This window comes from Leopardus geoffroyi, chromosome B1, assembly GCF_018350155.1.
Source record: "Leopardus geoffroyi isolate Oge1 chromosome B1, O.geoffroyi_Oge1_pat1.0, whole genome shotgun sequence".
Taxonomy (NCBI): Eukaryota; Metazoa; Chordata; class Mammalia; order Carnivora; family Felidae; genus Leopardus; species Leopardus geoffroyi.
The window spans coordinates 34462796-34485412 of record NC_059327.1 but is presented as its reverse complement, the minus strand read 5'-3'; the positions used below and the strand labels follow the sequence as shown (position 1 = coordinate 34485412).

Below are 22617 nucleotides of genomic sequence, written 5' to 3'. Positions count from 1 at the left end.
AGTACGAAACTGTTTTCATTAACATTGCTTTGTACAATAGTTTGAAATTGGAAGCACGATACTTCCAGCTTTGTTCTTTTTTCTCAGGATTGTCCTCGCTATTAGGGGTCTTTTCTGATATGAAATTTTAGGATTGCTTCGTCTATTTCTGTGAAAAATGCTTTTAGCATTTGATGGGAATTGCACTAAATCTATAGATTGCTTTGAGTAGTATGTCAATTATAACAAGATTAATTCTTGCGACCCATGAACATGGGTTGTGTTTCAATTTGCCTTCTTCCATTTCTTCCAGCTAAGTCTTGTAGTCTTCATTGTAAAGATCTTCCATTTCCTTGGTTAAATTTATTTCTATTTTATTGTTTTTGATGCCACTGTGAACAGGACAGTTTTCTTTCTTTTTCAGATGCTTCATCATTAGTGTAAAGGAATGCAATTGACTTCTGTATGTTGGTTTTGTATCTTGCCACTTTATTGTAATTGTTGATCAAGTCAATGACATTTCCTGACTCTTTAGGATTTTCTATACATAAGATCATATCATCGGCAGATAGTGACAATTTTAGTTTTTCCTGATCTGGATGCATTTTCTTTCATTGTCTTGCCTAATTGCTCTAGCTAAGACTTCCAGTACTCATTGAATAGGAGTGGTGAGAGTAGGCATCCTTGTGTTGGTCTCAATCTTAAAGGAAATGCTTTCAATTTCTCTCCACAGAGTCTAAGGTTAGCTGTCTGTCATATATGACGTTTGTTATGTTGAGCTGTATTTCTCCTACACCCAATCTGTTAAGGATTTTCATGAAAGGATGTTATATTTGTCAAGTATTTATCTGTGATGTTTTGAGATGATGCCATGATTTTTATTTTTTATTTTATTGATGTGATATAATTTATTGATTTGCGCATGCTGAAGCATGCTTCCATCTCAGTGATAAATTCTATTTGGTTATGGCATATAATCCTTTTAATGTGTTTTTGAGTTCAGTTTGCTAGTATTTTGTTGAGAATTTTTACATCTATATTCATCAGGGATATTGGCCTACAGTTTTCTTGTGGTATTTTTATCTGGTTTTGGTATTAACATAATGCTGGCCTCACAGAATGAGTTTAGAAGTTTTCCCTCCTTCTTGATATTTTGGAAAAATTTGATGGGAATTGGTATTAATTCTTTAAATGGTATTCTCCAGTGAAGCCATCTGGTCTTGGAGTTTTCTGTGTTGGGAGTTTTTTGATTATGGATTCAATCTCTTTACTCGTTATTGGTCTACTTAGATTTTCTATTTCTTCCTGATTCAGTCTTGGCAGGTTGTATGTTTAAAAATGCATCCCTTTCTTCTATGTTACATACTTTATTGGTATAGAATTGTTCATAGTACAATTGAGCCTTGAACAGTACATAGTACAGTTGAGCCTTGAACAATGTGCGTGTCAGGGGCACTGACCCCCCCCAATAGTAAAAAATCCTTGTTAACTTTTGATTCCCTAAAAACTTGACTACTAACAGCTGTTGATCAGAAGCATACTGATAAGTGTTAAGAAGATCATAAGGAGAATATATGTATAGTATTGTACTGTATTTATGGAAAAAAGTCCACAAGTGGCCTTGTGCAGCTCAAACCCACATTGTTCAACGGTCAGCTGCAGTCTCATGATCCTGTGGTGTCAGGTGTAATGTCTTCTTTCATTTTTAACTTGTCTTTTGTTTTTTTTTAGTCTAGCTAAAGGTTTGTTACGTAGAACCAGCCCTTAGCTTCACTGATCCTTTCTACTGATTTTCTGTTTTCTATTTTATTTATTTCCACTCTGATTTTTATTTCCTTCCTTCTGCTAGCTGTGGGCCTCATTTGTTTTTTTTAGTTCCTTGAAGTATAATGTTATATTGTTTGTTTGAGATCTAATTTCTTGATACATGCTTTTATTGCTACAAACTTTCAGAACTGCTTTTGCTACACCCCACAATATTTGCAATGTTCTATTTCCATTTGTTTTGAGATACTTTTTAATTTCCTTCTGAGATACTTCCTTTTGAGATACTTATAATTTCCTACTTTAATAATCTTCTTCTTTGATCCACTGGTTTAGAAGTGTGATGTTTAATTTCCACATATTTGTAGGTTTCCTCACCATCCTCTTGATTTCTAGTTTCATACCACTGTGGTCAAAAAGACAGTTGGCATGACTTCAATCTACTTAAACTTGCTAAGATTTTCTCTGCATCCTACAATATGATATACCCTGGAGAATGTTCCATGTGCACTTGGAAAGATGTGTATTTTGCTGCTTTAGGATGGAATGTTCTGTACAGGTCTATTAAGTCCATTTGTGCTAACGTGGTTCAATTCCAATGTTTCCTTGTTGATCCTGTCTGGATGATTCATCCATTGCAGATAGTAGGATTCTGCAGTCCCATCCATTATTGTTTTGTTCCCTATTTCTCTATTTGTTTAATATATCTTGATGCTTGGGTGTGGGGAGCATATACACTAATGTCGTATCTTCTTAATGTATTGGCCCATTTATCATTACAAAACGACCTTCTTTGTTTCTTGTTACCCTTTGGCCTTCAAGTCTATTTTGTCTGATATAAGTTTGGCTATGCCTGCCTTCTTTCGGTTTCCATTTGCTTGGAATATTGTCTTCTATCCTTTCACTTTGAGCCCATGTGTGTCTTCAAAGCTAAAGTGAGTCTCCTGTAGGTGGCATAAAGTTGGGTCTTGTTTCTTTTTTAATCCAGCCATTCTATGACTTTTGATTGGTGAGTTCAATCTGTTTACATTTAGGGTAGCTGTTGATGTGTAAAGTTTTACGACTGCCATTTTATGTTTTGACTTCTGTTCATTTTTTATTTAAAATATTTTTTTAAATGTTTATTTTTGAGAGACAGAGACACAGACAGACAGAGCGTAAGTGGGGAGAGGCAGAGAGAGAGAAGATACAGAATCTGAAGCAGGCTCCAGGCTCTGAGATGTCAGCACAGAGCCCGATGCAGGGCTCGAACTCACAAACCATGAGATCATGACCTGAGCTGAAGTGCAACGCTTAACTCACTGAGCCATTCAGGCACCCCTGGTTATTGTTATTTTTTATTTTTTATTTTTTTTGAGAAAGAGAGAAAGAGAGCAAGCAGGAGAGGGGCATAGGGAGAATGAGAGAGAATCTCAAGCAGGCCCCACACTGTCAGTGTGGAGCCTGATGCAGGGCTCAAACTCATGAACCGTGAGATCACGACCTGAGCCAAAATCCAGAGTTGGACCCTTAACTGACTGAGCCACCCAGGCACCCCTTGCCTTCTGGTTATTTTGTCTCTCCCTTTTTTTCCCCCTTCTGTTTATCTTTGTAAATTTGTGGTTTTCCATGGTTTCCATGATTTGCTCAGGCTCCCCCTCTATGTTTTGTGTGTCTCTGCTTTGATGTTTGCTTTGTGGTTACCATGAGGTTTACATAAAGCATCCCACAAACAGAACAGTCTTTTTTCTGATAGCAACTTCTCTTTGTTCACCTAAAAGTTTCCATCCTTTACCCTTCCCCTTTTATAGCTTTGATGTCACAAATTTTTTTATGTTGTGATGTTGTTACCAAGCTGTAGTAGCTATAGTCATTTTTAATGCTCTTCTCCCTTTAAGCTTTATACTTGTTTTATGTACTATTCTAAAAAAGTCAGCTTTCTAATTCTATTTATCACCTTAGTTAGGCTTCTGTGTGCTTTCATCTTTTCATTTCAGCTTGAGAAGCTCCTTTCAACATGTCTTAGAAGGTGGTCTGGAGGGGGTGAACTCCTTTAGCTTCTGTTTGTCTGGGAAAGCCTTTATTTCGCCTTCTATATGAAGGATGACTTTGCCAGAGACAGTATTCTTGGCTGGCAATTTGTGTTTTTCAATACTTTAAAATGTCATTCCATGCTCTCCTGGGCTACAGAGTTTCTGCTGACAAATCTGATAACCTAATGAGACTACCTTTGTAGGCGGTCTTTTTCCCCCGGCTTCCTTCAAAATAATTTATCACTGACTCTTGACAGTTTTAATGTGATGTCTCAGAGCGGGTCTTTCTGCACTGCTAGAGAAGCTGGTCTATTAGCTTCTTAGACTTGCGTATCCAGTTCTTTCTCTGGGCTTGGGAAGTTCTCTAGGACACCTCTTTAAATACGCGCTCTGCTCCCTTCTCCCGCTCTTCTCCTTCTGGGATCCCCTTCAACTTTGTTGGTTCTCCTAATGGGGGTCTGATAGTTCTTATAGGGTTCTTGATCCTCTTCTACAGGAAACAGTTCTATCTCCCTGTCCTCAAGTTGCTTATTCTCTCCTCCATCTGCTCTATTTCCAATGTTTTTTAGTGCCTTCCTCATCTCACGTGTTGAATTCTTCAGCTCCACTCCTTCTGTTTGGTTCTTTAGAATTTTAATCTCTTTGGTAAAGTAGCCCTCCGTTGATTAATTTTATTCCTGAGATCACTGTACTGCTTCAGTTTTCTTGTAGCTCACTGGATTTCTTTATAATTGCTATTTAGAATTCTTTACCAGTTAGATTTGAATATTCTGTGCCTTTGGGTTCAGTTACTAGAAAATGGCCACGTTCTTTTGTGATACCATATTAACGTGACTTTTCAACGTTTGATAAAAAATGTTCAAGTAGTGAACACCTTTCTTATTTGCGTATGGCTTTTTTCACTTTGAGTCTAACAGTTCCACAGGTTGGTAATTTAAAAAAGGATGACTGCAGAGTTGGTGGAGGCGTGTGCTTAGTACTTGGGGTTTTGAATGTGCCCACAGCCTGCTAGCGGATCCTCAAAAGGTTGGGGGTGGGGTGTTCCAGAGATCCATGGGCAATCCTCTTGCCAGAATCCTGGGGCAGACAGTGGCAAACACATTCCTTCCGTTCTCTGAGCCTTCCTTTTCCTTTCCCTCCTCCCAGAAAGAGCAACAGGTCCTGCCGTGTGCTGTTAGGTAACCCCCACACTCACCGCCTTCACCCTCCACCTCCCCTGCTAGAAAATTCGTGTTGGTCCACTGCTGCCCCTGTCGCCACTTGCCTGGCCCCAGGGCTTCCTCTGAGGTTCAAGCCACCCACTTTCAGATGGATGGGTCTCTTGGGTGGCCTTTAGCTGCGTTTTCTGGGTTATGGATGTCTGAGTAGTTGTAAATCAAATGGGAGAGAAAAAAGGAACAACTCATGCTGCCATGATGATGGGGCCGCCAAGACCAGTCCCAACTTTTCGAATGACTACCACTTTTCCAAAGGGCCGTAAGCCATTCAAACTAAAATACTTTTCTTTCCCCATCCATCATGCAGCTTTTCTAACCTGTGTTGACTCAAATCATTTCTTCAGCCTGGAATGTGCTTCCTCTCTCAGACCCCCACCCTTACCGTGCTCCGGCATGCTTCTAACCATCCGTTGGGGCACAATTCAAATGTCATTTGCTCCATGAGGTCCCTGGTTACAAAAAAAAAAACGCCTCCCTCTTTCAAACTCCCATTATACTTCTTCACCACTCTCCTCATGGCACCTAAGACTCTACCTCATATGGCGGCCAACTGTGTACCTCACTTGTCTGTAAATAGCTCAGTGGCAGTGTCTGAATTTCACCCAGTTTGTATTTTCTACAGTGCCTTTCACAGAGGAGGTATTTGCTGAAATGATAGATGATTTTGAAATAAATGCTTTTGGTCTCCATTTCTAGCAAGCTGTTCCCCAAATAATTTCATTGACTTGTCATTTCATTTTCAAGTTGAAGCATTTCTTTGAAAACAGAACTAATATTTTCTTGGTATATCAAAGTCAAGACTAATTTCCCTTTGTAGCAAGTAAATCAATACAAGGCTCCAGTAACTCAGTAATTATCGTAACTCCATAAAACTGTATGACTTAGGCAAGGAACACAAACCTTTCCTATCAAAATGAGTCCAAAATATGTGTCCTAAATGCAGTGAACACAAACTAAGTTATTCTTTTAATGGCTTACTGTTTGGATAATAAAGACTGTCGTATAAGAAATTAATTTTGCCATTTAAAGATACTATTTCCAGGCTATGATTTCCCAAATTTTAAGACATTAAAAGTAATTTAATAAAGCGTACACTGGGAAACGCGGGGAAGATTTAAAGGAGTAACTTCCCAAATTTCAAGTTGAAGACCAAGATACCAACCTTCTTGTTTCCCTGAAATTACTTCTGCATGAGAGTCAGAAAACAGAAAGTCAAAGTGCACGGGGATGTCGGTCAGAAGGTCTTCCAAGATGGCTTTCTGCTGGCTGTAAGACAAGCCCCAAATTTACAGATCAAGATGCATCCTACGTTTTTTGTTTAAAAAAAAAACAAACCAAACCAAACAAAAACTGTGGCTCTGGTACATCCTATAGGAAAACAGTAAATTTTAAAACCAAAGCAATTCATTAAAAAAACCCGTTTATTTTAGGAAGGAATTTCATGAGCTGTGTGGATTCTGTGATTCCTAGACATAAAAGTACAACCGCAACCCTTACACTTACAACATAGAAAATCTGGTTTTTTAATGACCACCTTATAGTTTATAGTTTATAGAAATACACAAGTACATTAAAAGATTTCTGGGGAGTTCCGGCTAAGGGAATAGTTCTGGTAATATTCCAAATGTGAAAAAGGGATTTTTAATGTTTTCCTTTTGGATAATAATGGTATGTGATGAGGGGCGCCTGGGTGGCTTGGTTGGTTAATGTCTGACTTCGGCTCAGGTCACGATCTCACAGTCTGTGAGTTTGAGCCCCGCGTCGGGCTCTGTGCTGACAGCTCAGAGCCTGGAGCCTGTTTCAGATTCTGTGTCTCCCTCTCTCTCTGCCCCTCCCCTGTTCATGCTCTGTCTCTCTCTGTCTCAAAAATAAATAAACATTAAAAAAAAAAATTAAAAAAAAAAAATAATGGTATGTGATGATACCATGTGATGATAATGGTAGAAGAGGAGAAGGAAAAGAGACAGGAGGGACGAAGGGGAGAAAAATAAACTACCACCACCACCCACCCGGCCCTGGCCTCACATGGAGGATCACCTTTCGGGAAGGATTCTCATTCCAGCTGTGCAGAGAATGTAGAGAGGCGTCTCTTTGTGTTTTGCCCGTGGTACATGCTCTGCAGCAAAGTTCAAGAGTGGAGAAATGTAATCACTGACTTTCTCCGGAGAGGTAGCAAATTCTGAAATGCCTACAGAAAAAGGACACTTCCATTAACAAGGAGATGGTTAACTAATAAGTTACATTTCTTCGATGTGGCTAATTTAAGAGAAATTCAAGCTACATACCACCCTCTCCTGGTTTTCCCCTATCTTTCTAGCAACAAGCTCTCTTCCTTAAATGATGGTGGTATTAAATTTCAGTCCTACGCTTTCTTCTCAGTCTCCAAAAAACTGAGATCCAGCTGAGCACCTACTGTGTGTCAGACACTGGGATCACCTGCACACAAGCTCATGCCTGCCCTCGAGAACATGCTCCCGCTTTGCTCGGGCAAGCACACTCACTCCCATGGCTGCCACACCATCTATATGTCTCGGATCTCCAAGTGTCACCAGTAGCCACCAGACCTCGATCCCCTTCTCCACATCAGTAGGCGGTAACGGTCTACTGGACACGCCTCAAACTCAACATATACACATAAGACAAATCTGAACTCAACTCCTGCTTTGTAGTTACCTACCCCAGTGACCACCATCATTGGCCATCCAGCGGCCCAAACTGGGATCCCGGATAAAATCCCTCTGCCTCCCCTAATATGCATTCTGGGTCTCACTGATTGCCTCTCCCTGGTTCCTCTCACATTATTTCATTTCTCCTCATCTCTTCTGGCAGCCTGACGCAACACATCCTACCCTCCAGTCTTGGTGATCCCTCGACCATGCCCTCAGGCAAAGGGAGTCTTCCTGGCTTTGAATTTTAGAAGTCCCCAAATTTCTCGTTTCACAAATTAGGAAACTGTGGATCCAGAAAGATGTAATGATTTGTAGGAGCAATCAGCAGAAAACAGACCAAAAGCCAGATTTTTTTTTTTTTTTTTTTTTTTTTTACTCCACATACTCTTCCAACAGACACCAAGCCCTAAACTACCCAGAATCCACTAAGTAAGGAAATATCTAGAGCTTTGCTGAAATGCTATATATGAAAGGCCCTGCTTCAGCACTGAGAACTGCTATAAAAAGGTACTTGAATTTCTACTTCAAACATTTTCTGTAGCATGAGAGAGAACCATGTTAAACCTGATTTTAAGGAGATTCTGCTATACACCCTGGGATGATGTCCCAAAGGACACTCCAAGGCATGAAAGATTTTACCTTATTCCACGTGAGCAGTTTAATCACTGACAGAACTTGGTATGTGAAGCTGGATGAAATGCAATGTGCTTTATAGAGCTTTATATTTCAATCTTCTCGTGAATTTTTTTTTTTTTTTGATCAGTATCACTTTAACTCTGAAAATGTTTCTAGATTAGGAATGCATAAAAATTTAAGGGACATGATAACAGAAAACTAGAAATTAAAAGTCATTCACTAAGACTTATAGAAAAAAATGATCTTTGTTCATGGAAATGTACTCTGATATCAAAATAATGCTTATACAAGAGACTCAGATTCAATTCCTTCTCTTTATCCTGACATGCATGAGGTAGAGATTTTGCATTTTCTGAGCAATATGCCCAAACATCAAAGAACAATCAACTTGAAGATTGACTGAAGAAGGAAGTGGGGCCTAAATTATTCAATGAAGAAAGGGAAGGATTCAGAGGGCCAACAGTCTATGTTATTAGGAACTATGTGAGAGGACAGGTATTTTATCGTATTAATACTAAGCCCCCTTTTCATTTACATATTTGAAATAGGAGATAATAAGGTATGATAATTTTTTTTTAATCAGCATTCTCTAATATTTTACAAGATAAATTCCTTGGATTGTTTGGATTTTATATCTTACTATATAATACACTAGTAAGATGAAATAAAAGTGTTGAATCTCTATTAAGATCTGTAGTACACTGTTTTAAATCAGTGATTATCAACTATCAAGACATAAAATGCCTATTTCAAGGCACTCCAATGGACACCCTCCATTCCTAAAACTTCTGACAGAACAGGACTGCCCATGGAAATGGTGTACATACATAAAAAGGTTGAGAACCACTGATTTAAATTCTTTAATGGAGACAGCAAATCCCAATTTTTGCATAACACACTGACTTAGAAACTGTGGTATCATTAAAAATTGGACATAATAACACCAGCTCATCAGTAATAAGTCACTCTAGTTAAATAATCCAGTTAGAAATATACTGGGGCACTTTTTAAAAATGGGGGAAAAAAGAAATATACACCAATGTATTAGGGTACAGATATCCATGAGTTATCTGAAATTACTCTGTCATTAGGGATAGAGTCAAATGGTTACCAAATAGGAAAAACACATCCCTCCATAATTAATGTCAACTAGCGAACATCTCAGGACACACATGAGTAAGGCACCGTGGTAAACGCTGCAGGAGACCAAAAGAAAGACATGGTTTGGGGTATTTTATTAAAGAGTTAAGTCACCTCATGCAGGATGGGCAGAAAATGGAAGAAAGGGAAACAGGTCCTGGGGTGAGTTCTGAATTAGAGCGATGACTCTGGGGAAAGGAAGGGAAGGACATGAAAAACCTCACGGAGAAGAAAGGACAGAAGCAGGTTACCAGTCAGATATCTATCTTTTACATACCGGGTTTTATTTTCATAACCACTGGCTTTCGGTTTTTATCCCTCATTTGGCGGATATCCAGCAGATCGTGAGGATTGCCGTTATGCCTCGGCCAGCAATAGACAAATATCCGAGACCCACTGCTACCACAGTCCACCACGACACCGTAGTTCACGTTGGGGTTATTGGTGTCTGTGGCTTCAATGTCAGTAACTCGTGCCAAGTACCTTGTTTACAAAAATGAACATTCTTAGTGAGGCAAAGATGATCATCTTAAACCTTAACCAAGCAAATGCAATACATAATGTCGAGGCAGCAGATTCTAAGCTGATCCACAATAGCGTTTTTACAACTGCCAAACGATTGAAGACTCAAAACAAAACAAGTGACAGCGATAAAGATGATCTGAATCAGATACACAGTCATTATTCCTTGTAAGAAGTTCAAACAAGCACTGAGAAGCAAAACTATTCCCAAGCCATGGACATTAACTGAAAAATCAGCTTAAAAGATATCACAGGAAAAGCTTATGTTTAAATCCTCATATGATGTGGGTTTGGTAGTTAATGATTAAACCATTTCAAACAGTTTTATTTTTCACGCCATGCTGTATTCAGTACAGATTCTGTTTCCTACAGCCACATGCTTCTTAAATTCCAACCTAATCCCAAAAGTCTCGAAGCTGTAAAATGGACGTATGGTACCCCATCTAGAAAAGAAATGTTTTTTTCTCTTACCTTTGAAACTTCTTGTCTCTGGATAGCCGCCCATACTTATTTCGGATTATGACAACAGAAAAGTATAAAAGTGAAGCAGCAGCAGCCAGAACACTAATAACAATAATCTGGCGTAAATTGGTATTCAGAATTCGAGGACACCCCACTGGAGAGATGCTAAAATGCCAGGAAGCAGGAAAAAGACAGGAGATGCCGATCCTAAAATTCCAAAACACAGATTTTTAAGCAATCTGCTCCAAAGTGGCTTCTCCTCACCTAAACTGATGCCAAAGGAAGGAGGCCTCTGGCTTCAGCCACCTCTATTTCCTTGCTGGTAGTAAGCCAGTATACTGGTCTGTATGCCAGTATCTTCCATACTGCTACTTTGCTATGTAACTCATTATTATAAAACTACACGAATGAGAATTACGTCCTGATGGTGTTTTTCCCCCTTGACATTATGTAGATTATTATTTCTATTCTGCTTTGTTCCAAAAAAAGAACTAGAAACAATTTACAAGAATATGTTCAACACGATAAACATACAAATGTATAACAAAGTCAGGTTGAAGGATGATGAAGCCAAAAAACAATCTAGTACAAAGAAATACATGTAATAAGACAGGCCTGCAAAGGTGGCTCAGCATCGTAGTGGCCAAAACCTTGCCCATTAAATTAGAAACATACAAACAGCTCAGGAGAAGTAAGCTTTTCTTAACACTGAATTCCAAGGCAAATTTCTCCCTGATGATTGCGTGAGAAAATGGGACAAAAATAGCATCTTTAACGACATGTTCATAACAAAGTAAATGAGTTTTGTATGTCCTGTGTTTTTAGAAATATTTCTGAGACATTTTTGCAAAACAAAACAAAACAAAAAACCCTACTTTTCTTCTTAGTTTATGTCAGGAATGAGAGATTATTATTGGACTTAAAATAAACTTGCTACCTCGGGGCACCAGGGTGGCTCAGTTGGTTAAGCAGCCGACTTCAGCTCAGGTCATGATCTCACAGTTCGTGGGTTTGAGCCCCACACTGGGCTCTGTGCTGACAGCTCAGAGCCTGGAGCCTGCTTCAGATTCTGTGTCTCCCTCTCTCTCGGCAACCCCCCACCGCCCAACTCCTGCTCTGTCTTTTGCTCTCTCTCAAAATTAAATGAACATTAAAAAAATTTTAAAAAACCTTGCAACCTTTAGAATAAATGTTACTGTTCTGTGGTTAATTTCTACACTCTTCCCTGTAAAGAGTGCTTCTTGGACTAAAATATCTCACAGAGGGGGGATAGCCTGCTAACCCAATGGAGTTTTCCACTTACAGTTTCTAGTCTCCCTGTGGGTCCCTGGGCCACTCCATGGAGTTTGTCGTCCCTGCCCACACCTCAAGGCTTACAGTTACCCTGTGCTTAATGCACTCCTCACAGATTCCAACACGCATGCCCTTTACAGTAAGCTACATTAACCCCTAGAAAATCCACCTGGCAAGACCACTTTCTTCCTGTGACAAGCACCCCAACAAGGCCTGGAAGGACAAAGGTGTTAAAACACAAGTGTAGCGTAACTTTGAACACTTTGCACTTGGAATTTAGATTTTTTTTTTTTTTCCCCTCTCGAGACCTGTCTCTGTGGCACGAAAATCTCGGGTTTTAGAGTGTCAGTGATTAGACACCGTCACTTACCTCCCCATGCTGATGGGTCAGAGACCGGGCAATGTTCTAGGAGTCAGTCCTCACACACCACTACAGAAACGATGGGGTCCTCCTGGAGTTAGAGCATTCCTGTTCCAGAAAGCGAGAAAAATCACAAAGACGGCACAATCCAAGAAGACATGAATGCTGTTTTACCAAGTACGTGTTTGAATCCAACCACACGCGATCTGGTACGTGATCCTTGCACTGAAGCCGTTAGAAGAGCTCACTGAGAGCAACACACTTCTTAGTCAATTTCATGCTGTCAGAGATACAAGCCTAAATCAAAAGAGATGGTAATATGAGCCATCTCCCCCCACCCCAGCAGCCCTCAGTTTGTTCTATTTAAGAGTCTCTTATGGTTTGCCTCCCTCTCTGTTTTTATCTTATTTTTCCTTCCTTTCTCCTATTTTCATCTGTTGAGTTTCTCAAATTCCACATATGAGTGAAATCATATGAAATCTGTCTTTCTCTGACTGACAGAGAGATGAATCACTGGGTTCTACTTCTGAAGCCAAGACTACACTATATGTTAACTAACTTGAATTTAAATTTAAAAAAAATCAAAAAAGAGATGGGAATAGTCTAGCACTAGTTCGTCACTCTCTACCTAAAAGCCAATCAGTGACCCAAAATACCAGGTCACCAAACAGGTACTGAATTAAGGAAGATTAGGGGTGGGGGTTGGAGGTAGGCGATAGGCAAAATGATTAAACTGAACGGGAACCTGAAATACCCATTCACTTGATAAATGACCGTTAGATCCCTCTTATGCACAAAGTACCATGCAAGGTACTATGTTCCTTGTCTCTAGGCCTCTGAACGTGCTACTCCCTCTGCTTAGAAACCATCCATGCAACTCACTTTCTCACTTTTTACTCAATGTCACCTTCTCAAGGAGGCCTTCCCTGGCCACCCAAACCATCATTGCAAGCTGTCCCCTCCCCCCATCTCTTTCCTTTGACTTAGTTTTTCTCCTTAGCGTTTACTTATTTATTAGTTATACAGAACTTATTATGTGCTGGGCCCTGCTTATTTACAAATATCAAATTACTCTTCTTAATGACCCACAGGTAGCCACTATTTGTATACCATTTTACAGCTGAGGCAGAGGGGCTAAGTAACTTGCCTAAGGTCACACTGCCAACAAAAGATGATCATATGCAAAACGGCTGAGGTTCCAGCAGGAGAACCCATGCTCTTATCCTCATCCCCCAACGTACTGTGTGATTGCATTTTTCTCGTGCTCGGGTGTCAAGCTCCACGGGGGGCCAGATTTCTGTCTGCTTGGTTGACTGCTGCGTTCCCAACATCACAGACCCTAGGAAAGTGTCTGGCAAAAAGTCAAGTTTCTGAGTTCTGGAGGCCAAAGAGGTTGAGAACTGACACACTTGAGTGATCTTTCCAAAACAACCAGGAATCTTGACACCTTCCCACCTCCCGACTTTTCTCTCCCACTCAGGAAGAAGTCCTAACTCCTTAGGATGGTAAAGGAGGGCTCTCATGATCTAGCCCCGTGCTGTTCAACACAGTAGCCATTGCCATGTGTGGCTGAAGTAATTAGAATGAAACATGCAGCTTCTCAGTTGCACTGGCCACATTTCAAGTGCTCAACAGCCACACGGAGCTTCTGCATTAGACTGCACTGATCTCGTCCCTGTCTTTCTAGTCTTATCCCGACAGGCTAGACAGATACATACCCTATGCTTTAGCCATGCTAAACACAAACAGCGGGTCACTGAAATGCCCATTCCTCTTTTTGGAATGCCTCTCTCCACAGGTTCATCTGTTGGTATTCCTAAATACTGCTTGCTGCACGAGTCGGGCGTGAGTTCCCTGTGAGAACTTCCCTAGCCCTCCTCCTATCTCCAGAGCATTTGCTCCTGACAGTAGTGAGCTACAGTATTACACTTGTGGTTGACTTTCTCATTACACGGCAGGCCTCTCATTGGCAGGGACAGCCTCTTATTCTTCTGTTTCCCCAGTGACCAGTGCCTGTCACACAAGTGATGAGCAAGCACTGTCTGCTTCATGGCTGGCTGGGATGGGAGATATGAAGATGAATCAGATATGGACCCAGCCCTGAAAGGATTTATAACACAGTAGAGGGGTTACTGCGTGCATGCACGTGCGTGCGCGTGCACACACATACACACACACACCCACCCGCACACACACAAAGGTATTATAGGGTGATAAGTAGTAATAATGCCTACTTGACAAAGGGGGAGAATCACTTTAACTAGTTCAGGTTTCAATATGGCATCCATATTGTACCATGTACCCCAAGTTTGAGACAAACAATATTTGACTTAACAGTTTACACAAAAAAGAAAAAATATATCAATTACTGACATGTTTAAATTTTTTTTTTTTTCAACGTTTATTTATTTTTGGGACAGAGAGAGACAGAGCATGAACGGGGGAGGGGCAGAGAGAGGGAGACACAGAATCAGAAACAGGCTCCAGGCTCTGAGCCATCAGCCCAGAGCCCGACGCGGGGCTCGAACTCACAGACTGCGAGATCGTGACCTGGCTGAAGTCGGACGCTTAACCGACTGCGCCACCCAGGCGCCCCAGTTACTGACATGTTTAAATGAATTCTGATGCGTTTTTATAAAGTAGCTGCCTTTTAGCATTTGAATATGGTAAGATAACTGCATCACAACATTTAAGAGAATTCCAATGGTTCAAAAATTTAAAGTTTATCTCTCTATTTTGAGAGAGAGAGAGAGAGCAAGTGAGCAGGGGAAGGGCACAGAGAGAAGGAGGGAGAGGATCCCAAGCAGGATCCCAAGCAGGATCCCTGCTGCCAGTGTGGAGCCCAACATGGGGCTCGAACTCATGAACCATGAGATCATGAACTGAGCAGAAACCAAGAGCTGGAGGCTCAACCAACTGAGCCACCCAGGCACTCCATCAAAAATTTAAATGTTAAAAATATGCATTAAAATGTTAAGATGGAAATGTACCCAATCTCAGAATGTGTAAAGCTTTTCTACAATTGACATCAATGTCTTAAACCATAAATGTAAGAAAATACATCATATGAGTTTAAGACTTATGAGTGCTTAAAAAAAAATCCCTTCCCAAATAGACAAAGCTTGGGAAAATTACTTGTGACATACATGAAAAAGGTAAATATCCCTTATATATAAAAGGTTCTTCTAAATAAGAGAGATAATGCATTAGAAAAAGAAGGATAATTGGAAATTAACCAAATAAGAAATACAAATGGCTGATATAATGTAACTTCGTTAGTATTTAAAGAAACATAAATAAAAACAAGACTTCACAATTATCAGATTAGTGGAGACTAAAGTCTGACAATACTTTGCTAACAAAGGAGAACACTGTTGGGGAGAATCTGAATAGGTCTAACCTTCTGGGGGCATATGGGTAACACATATGAAAATTTTAAACAGACTTACCCTCTGCTCTATCACACTTACAGAAATTCAACCTTAGGAAATTATAGGGTAAATTCACTGAAATATGTGTAAAGAAGTTCGTGACAGTATTGTGTGCAACAGCAAAACACTGCTACTAATGTGCATTGCAGTGGGTGGGTTACATTACACGTGGTCCATTTAGGCAGTGGAACATGATGAGACTATTATAAAAGTGATGATGCAGATCTGTATTTATTGACATGGAAAGATCCCCATGATATATTAAGGAAAAAAAAACCGCATCACGCATGCCCAGGAAGACGGGGATAGAACAGAAACCAAAATGTTAACAGTGGTTGGTTATTGCTAAGTAGTGAGATAATAGATCATCTATTTCTAGCCTATTCTTCCCTAGGCTTGCCTTTATTTCTTAAAGGGCATATATTAATTGTACCATCAGAAAAGACAACGGAACTATTTCTACCAAGCTACCTTCCACTGATCTCTCCAGTTTTCAGCATCAAATCCTCTTCTGTACATTATCAAGAAAGCCTACCTTAAAAACCGTGACATAGGAATTCCAATCTGGACATTTTTTGAAATCGATAATTATGTGATAGCTGAACTAAGAACAAAAGAAAAGAATATTCTAGTTAATAGCTTAAAGTCAAGGTCCTAGGGGGAAGAAAGAGCTTTAATGATTCAATGATGAGAACTAGGAGGGCATACAAAGGGCACAGAGAAGTAACAAACCTGGCTCCAGATTTCGAGGAGTTTGCACACTGGTTACAGAGAAAATTCTAATACCCAGAAAATAATCAAGAGAGTAACAGAAGGCAATGTTAAATTATCCCGACTCTTCCTGTAATAGTTCAGAGAAGAGCACACTGGAGGCTAGGGAACCAGAAAAGATACCTGGAGGTGAGAGGTATACTTTCGATGGGAGATGAGAAAAGAGAACACATTTCAAAGCAGAAGGTGCACTGTTTAGAATGATCATAGCACATCTGGGGCGCCTGGATGGCTCAGTTGGTTAAGCATCCAACTTCGGCTCGGGTCATGATCTCACTGCTTGTGAGTTCGAGCCCCGCGCTGGGCTCTGTGCTGACAGCTCAGAGCGTGGAGACTGCTTCAGATTCTGTCTCCCTCTCTCTCTCTCTCTCTCTGTTCCTCCCCTACTTGCACTCTCTGTCTCTCTCTCTCAAAAAATAAACATTAAAAAAAAAGTAGAATGATTATAGCAAACTTAGTAAACGTTATTTAATCTGATGTTTGCCTTGGAACTTTGTCTTGAGATATGTGAGGATTTTGACAAAAAGGATAAACAGATATTTCTGTAACTGACAAAACTGTGCTTAAAGACAGAAGAAAATAGAACAGCTTATAAACTGCTGAAGTAATTACTTTTATTTAGGACAAAAGTATGGCCAAATACTATCCAGCAGTCAGCAATATGGTAATTTGATCTCAAAATGTAAACTCCAATTGTATTTGTAGCTAAGAACCTTGGCACCTGAGTTTAGCAAGGCAAACTCTAATATTACATAAAACTGCCGCGTTTTTAAAAGGCCCAAATTGTGTTAGACCTACCACCAGAGAGATCCATTAACTCATGATTTCAGTTAGTGGGGCCCTCCTTAGTTGAACATTCTTTAGTGGAGTGAAGCTCATGGGGTCATGGTTCAATGTCAGTTTCTCACTGTCAGTCCTAAGGAAAACAGTGAAAACAATATTAATCAATTGCAGAGTGAAATGGCTCCCTGGTGAAAAATGCAGCATGCAACATAACAGACATTAGCAAATTCTCAAATCACAGGCAAACAAAATCACAGGCAAATGAGACTCTGGAAGAGCTAGGCCTGTGAGTAAGAAAAGGTAAGAAGACATGATGGAAAGAATATATGAATATCACAGGATTACAAGAGGACCTTGAACAATCAAAGGGGCCCACAAACACTTATGCAGAACTTGTAGGAAACAACGGTCTTGGGAGAGTGAGCAGCCAAAGTGAAGCACTCTGTGCCTCACTCATTTGTGGGGAAAAAGACAGCAAAATAACTTAATTCATTTTTTTTTTGTTTTAAGAATGCATAGTTGCATTTATGATCTACATTTTATTCAACATCTATTTTAAAAAATTTTTCTTTTTAAAAAATTTTTTCAATGTTTGTTTATTTTTGAGAGAGAGGGAGAGAGAGAGAGCCTGAGTAGGGGAGGGGCAGAGAGAGGGAGACACAGAATCTGAAGCAGGTCCCAGGCTCTAAGCTGTCAGCACAGAGCCCAATGCTGGGCTCGAATCCACAAAGTGTGAGATCATGACCTGAGCTGAAGTTGGATGCTTAACCAACTGAGCCACCCAGGGACCCCAAACTATTTGTTTTTAATGTTTATTGATTTATTTTGAGAGAGAGAGAGAGAGAGAGAGAGAAGTCGGGGGGAGGAGGAGCAGAGAGAGAAGGAGAGAGAGAATCCCAGGCACGCTCCTCGATGACAGCAGCTGACCGGGTGGAACTCACACCCAGGAACCATGAGATCGTGACCTGAGCCAAAACCAAGAGTCAGATGCTTAACTGAGCCACCCAGGTGCCCCTGGTCCCTATTTTAAATGACTTTTTTTCTAGTCACACTCTTCCGGCATTACTTCTGCAGTTTCTGAAATCTGCAACTCTGATTTTCCTCAAGTTCCAATTCCACATCCTGAGCTTACTGCCACCCTGCTACTGCAACTCACTCAGTCCAAGGCTGGGGTCACGATCTCTTGGCAGAAACTAATACCACCTTCCAAATTCTCCAGGCCTAAGAGGGGGATCACTGTGACTGGAGCTACCTGGTTCTTAACTCTGAAGCCTACTTATCTGTGGGTCTACCTATTACACCATTTATTGGGGCCTGTCAATTCTTTTTCAAACATCACATTTAGTCCACACATCTAAAATGACCACAGCAGACATTACTACCACAAGACAGATTCTAGGCAGGTCCCCTACCTTCGGCTTTACTATGAACACCGCACTTCAGAAACACCTCTGTGTAAAATGCTACATTCAAAATATGATCAGCTCAAGAAACTTCTGGAGCCTACGGGTCAACACCAACTTGCTTGGGTGGCATCTGAAACCGTAACAACCATCGACTAGGCCCATCTTATTTTATCAACTTGTTCTCTCCTCGGCCCCAGAGAACATCTCTCTGTTCTAGAAAGGTGGGTCTCTTATTGCCCACACACACTCTTCTCATTCTTGCCTCTGGCCTTTACTAATATCCCTTCTTCTAGTATGTCCTGCTTTCAATACTACACTTCTTTCAAAGCACAAGTCAGTATTGTTCTTTGCCAAGATCTAACCTGTTTTACTTTCTCACATTTTCCCACACTCTGAAATCTTTTTATTCAAGCGTAGGCTGGTTTATTTTTATTTATTTTTTAGTAGGCTTCACACCCAACAGAGGGCTTGAACTCACGACCCCAAGATCAAGAGTCACAAGCTCTACCGAATGAGCTAGCCAGGCACCCAAGTGTAGTTTAAGTAAACATGTTGAACAAATATGTACAGAATATACATCCTTAGATCCACTTTTATTCTTGTTTCTTCTCTGTAGACTATAGGCACAAAGGTTGAGATCAGGCATTGCCATTGGATGTGGAAGAATGTAGGCCATGGATTCAATATGTAACAAACACAAGTGATTAGTCAATGTTAACATAAACACAGAGAGAAATAATTCAACCACTAATACAAATTAGTACTACGTCCTGTAATTCTGCTACTGTGTCAAACTGAAAAAACCTGGTACAAAGACAAAATAACATCAAATACAAGATAACACAAAAAACAGGATTCTTTGAAGGCCTCTCCAAGGTTGGAAAATGTTCATTACACAAAGAAGGGCACAGTAAACGCTGCAATGTAAAATTAAACCAGGGATTTGAGTCTCTAATTTAGAATTCTTCAGTAACTTCTAGTTTATCTTCTAGCACGGAAGTTCCCGAACTGTAACGCATTTCTTCTCTTTCCCAATAGTGATCAATGTTCTCTGAGAGCACCGCTGTTCACCTAACTGGGGTCTGGGTTTCCCTGTGAGTTCTGGGACATATTCTAGAGAATGAGAACTGTCCCTTTAAAAGGCGTCCACGCATTACTCAAGTTTGAGAAACACTGCTCTCACTGTCACTTTATTGCCCGATTAGTTCCATTTTTCCAAGGAGCAATCTAAAGCATAAAAGTAAAAACAGAGCAAGGCAAAACCGAGGCTGAAAAGTACCAATGTTAGGAAAGGCGACAAGCAAAAACCAGTCGTGCAGCATCCTCTCTCCCTGGCCAGGTCCCCCGCCAGTGGGGGCCAGATCCGCCCACACTACGTGTGCGAGAGGGAAAATCCAGCGTGGTCACCGAAGCCGGCGCGACAGCACGGCTGCCAGCTTTCTCTTGCCAGGGGCTGGGGGAGAGCACCTGCCGCCCGGGGTCACGGGGGCTGACGGCCGGGGAGCCCGGATGTGGCCGCGCGGCCAAGGCGGCGGGGGCGGCGCGGACGTGAAGACCGCCAGCAGGCGCGGGGAGGGCTCTCGGGGCACAAGAGCTCGTCCGCGGCCCTCGCCGCTCCGCCGCGTCCCACGCTCCAACCGTCCCAGCCCCGCCGGCCGCTTCCTCGCCCTTCCCTCGTCAGCGCCGGGAAGGCCGCCTCACCTGCTCGCAGCGCCCGACTTGGCGGCCGGGGCTCCTGGCAGCGGGAAGCTGCAAGCGGAACGCATCACGGCCACCGCAGCGCGGCGGCAGCGGCAGCGGCAGCGGCAGCCACACGGACCCGGCTTCCTGGAGGATCCGTTCCTTTCCGGGAGCCGCACCGCCACCCGGCTCTAGCCCGTGCGCGTCACCGCCCGCTCCCGGGGCGCGCACGCCGTGGGGGCGGAGGGGAGAGAAGCGCGGCGCGGGGGGTGGGGCTGCGCCAGGGGCGGGGCCTGTGCCCCGATGATTGGCGTGGAGTGCAGAGCTCTTCCCAGGGTAATGACCGGCGGGCAGCTCGCCTCTGAGAGTGCCGAAGGTGACAGCGGTGTCACAGAAGTAAAGGTAAGTCTGGCTTGGCTACCGCCTGTCGGTCGTAGCCAGTCTGGTAGTCAGCAAGCTGCAATGTGCTTGTGATAACCAGGTGATCTTTCCTTGGTGCCCCAAGGATTAAGGAAAATAACACTTGAAAATCTGACAAAGTCTAGGCATTTTCGCTCAACTCTTGATATGTTTACAATTCTTTCAGTAGCTATACCTGTTTTTATTTTTAAGTTTTTATATAAACTCCAGTTGGTTAACATACAGTGTAATATTAGTTTCTGGTGTACCATTTAGTGCTACAACTATTAAAATCCCAGGAGAGAAGACAGGACCTAACCTCTTTGACATAAGCCATAGCAACTTCTTACTAGATATGTCTCCTGTGGCAAGGGAAATAAAAGCAAAAGTAAACTTTTGGCACTTTATCAAAATAAAAATTTCTGCACAGCTAAGGACATAATAAACAAAACCAAAAAGCAACCTATGGAATGGGAGAAGATATTTGAAAATGCATATCTGATAAAGGGTTAGTATCCAAAATCTATCAAGAACTTGTAAAATATGATACCCCCCAAATGAATAATCCAATTAAAATGGGCATAAGACATGAATAGACATTTTTCTTTTCTTTTTAAAATTTTTTAATGTTTATTTTTGAGAGAGAGAGAGAGAGACAAACAGAGAGAATGAGGAGGGGAGGGGCAGAGAGAGAGAGAGAGAGAGAGGGAAACACAGACTCGGAAGCAGGTTCCAGGCTCTGAGCTGTCAGCACAGAGCCTGATGCGGGGTTTGAACTCCCATACCATGAGATCATGACCTGAGCCGAAGTCGGACGCTTAACCGACTGAGTCACCCAGGTGCCCCAGACATTTTTCTAAAGAAGACATCCAGATGGCCAACAGACACATGAAAAGATGTTCAACATCACTCACCATCAGGGGAATACAAATCAAAACCACCGTGGGAGACCACCTCACCCCTGTCAGAATGGCTAAAATCAACAACACAAGAAACAACAGGTGTTGGTGAGGATGTGGAGGAAAAGGAACCCTTGTGCACTGTTGGTGGGAATGTAAACTGTGCAGCCACTCTGGAAAACAGTGTGGAGGTTTCTTGGGGCGCCTGGGTGGCGCAGTCGGTTAAGCGTCCGACTTCAGCCAGGTCACGATCTCCCGGTCCGTGAGTTCAAGCCCCGCGTCGGGCTCTGGGCTGATGGCTCAGAGCCTGGAGCCTGTTTCCGATTCTGTGTCTCCCTCTCTCTCTGCCCCTCCCCCGTTCATGCTCTGTCTCTCTCTGTCCCAAAAATAAATAAACGTTGAAAAAAAAAATTAAAAAAAAAAAAAAGAAAAGAAAACAGTGTGGAGGTTTCTCAAAAAGTTAAAAATAGAACCACCCTGATCTGACAATTGCACTACTAGGTATTTGCCCAAAGAATACAAAATTCTAATTCAAAGGGATACATGCACCCCAGTGTTTTTAACACTGCTATAGCAGCATTATCGACACTAGCCAAACTCTGGAAACAGCCCAAGTGTCTGTTGACTGATAAATGGATAAGGAGGATGTGGTATATATACAATGGAATATTACTCGGCCACAAAAGAAGAATGAAATGTTGCCACTTGCAACAGAGTGGATGGAGCTAGAGCGTGTGATGCTAAGTGAAATAAGTAGCTATCCCTGTTTTACAGATGGGGAAACTAAGGCTCAAACTCATCCAGTGATTCTCTCAAGGTCCAGGATTTCATCCTTGCCAAAAGTTAGGTGGTAGAGCCTGTTCTCGGGAGACGGATCTCACCCATACACAATGGTTCTGAGAAGAAATAGTAGGGTGAACACCAGTTCCTGAGATTGACCCATGGCCTTGCACTTAGCTCAAGGCCACTCTCTCTAGCTTGACAAAAAACTACTTTGAAGTCACAGACCTGGAAGAGTCATTGAGAATCACAGGTCCTGTTCCCCTTTTCCTCTTTTTTTTTTTTTTTTTTTAAACAGGTGAATACACTGCTATCCAAGGATTGGAAGTGACCAGCCAGCCTAGACACTTTAAAATGTTTTTTTTTTAAATGAGAGCCCTGGAAAAATCTACACTATTCCCTTTTCAAGTAAA

General features: G+C 41.6%; 1 protein-coding gene and 1 long non-coding RNA gene across 9 annotated transcripts in view; one reads left to right on the top strand and one right to left on the bottom strand.

Moving 5' to 3' along the window:
• The window catches only part of ENTPD4 (ectonucleoside triphosphate diphosphohydrolase 4), a 43012-nt gene extending 22638 nt beyond the window's left edge, over positions 1 to 20374 (bottom strand). For 3 of the 7 annotated variants that reach the window (XM_045457074.1, XM_045457038.1, XM_045457046.1), the window contains exons 1-6: positions 20148 to 20341; positions 12065 to 12163; positions 10411 to 10608; positions 9695 to 9900; positions 7010 to 7160; positions 6135 to 6238 (exon numbers count right to left, since the gene is read on the bottom strand). In XM_045457074.1, coding sequence (XP_045313030.1) covers positions 6135 to 6238; positions 7010 to 7160; positions 9695 to 9900; positions 10411 to 10608; positions 12065 to 12072 — 667 coding nt within the window. In that variant the 5' untranslated portion in view covers positions 12073 to 12163; positions 20148 to 20341. Of the gene's footprint in view, positions 1 to 6134; positions 6239 to 7009; positions 7161 to 9694; positions 9901 to 10410; positions 10609 to 12064; positions 12164 to 17055; positions 17174 to 20147 lie in introns of all 7 variants that reach the window. The other 4 variants (XM_045457061.1, XM_045457071.1, XM_045457030.1 and 1 more) reach the window with 4 other exon arrangements.
• Positions 20375 to 20404: 30 nt separating this feature from the next.
• The window catches only part of LOC123587370, a 30346-nt gene continuing 28133 nt past the window's right edge, over positions 20405 to 22617 (top strand). Inside the window, exon 1 of one of the 2 annotated variants that reach the window (XR_006707268.1) lies at positions 20405 to 20528. This is a non-coding gene — a long non-coding RNA (uncharacterized LOC123587370). The remainder of the gene's footprint in view (positions 20529 to 22617) is intronic. The other variant, XR_006707271.1, reaches the window with a different exon arrangement.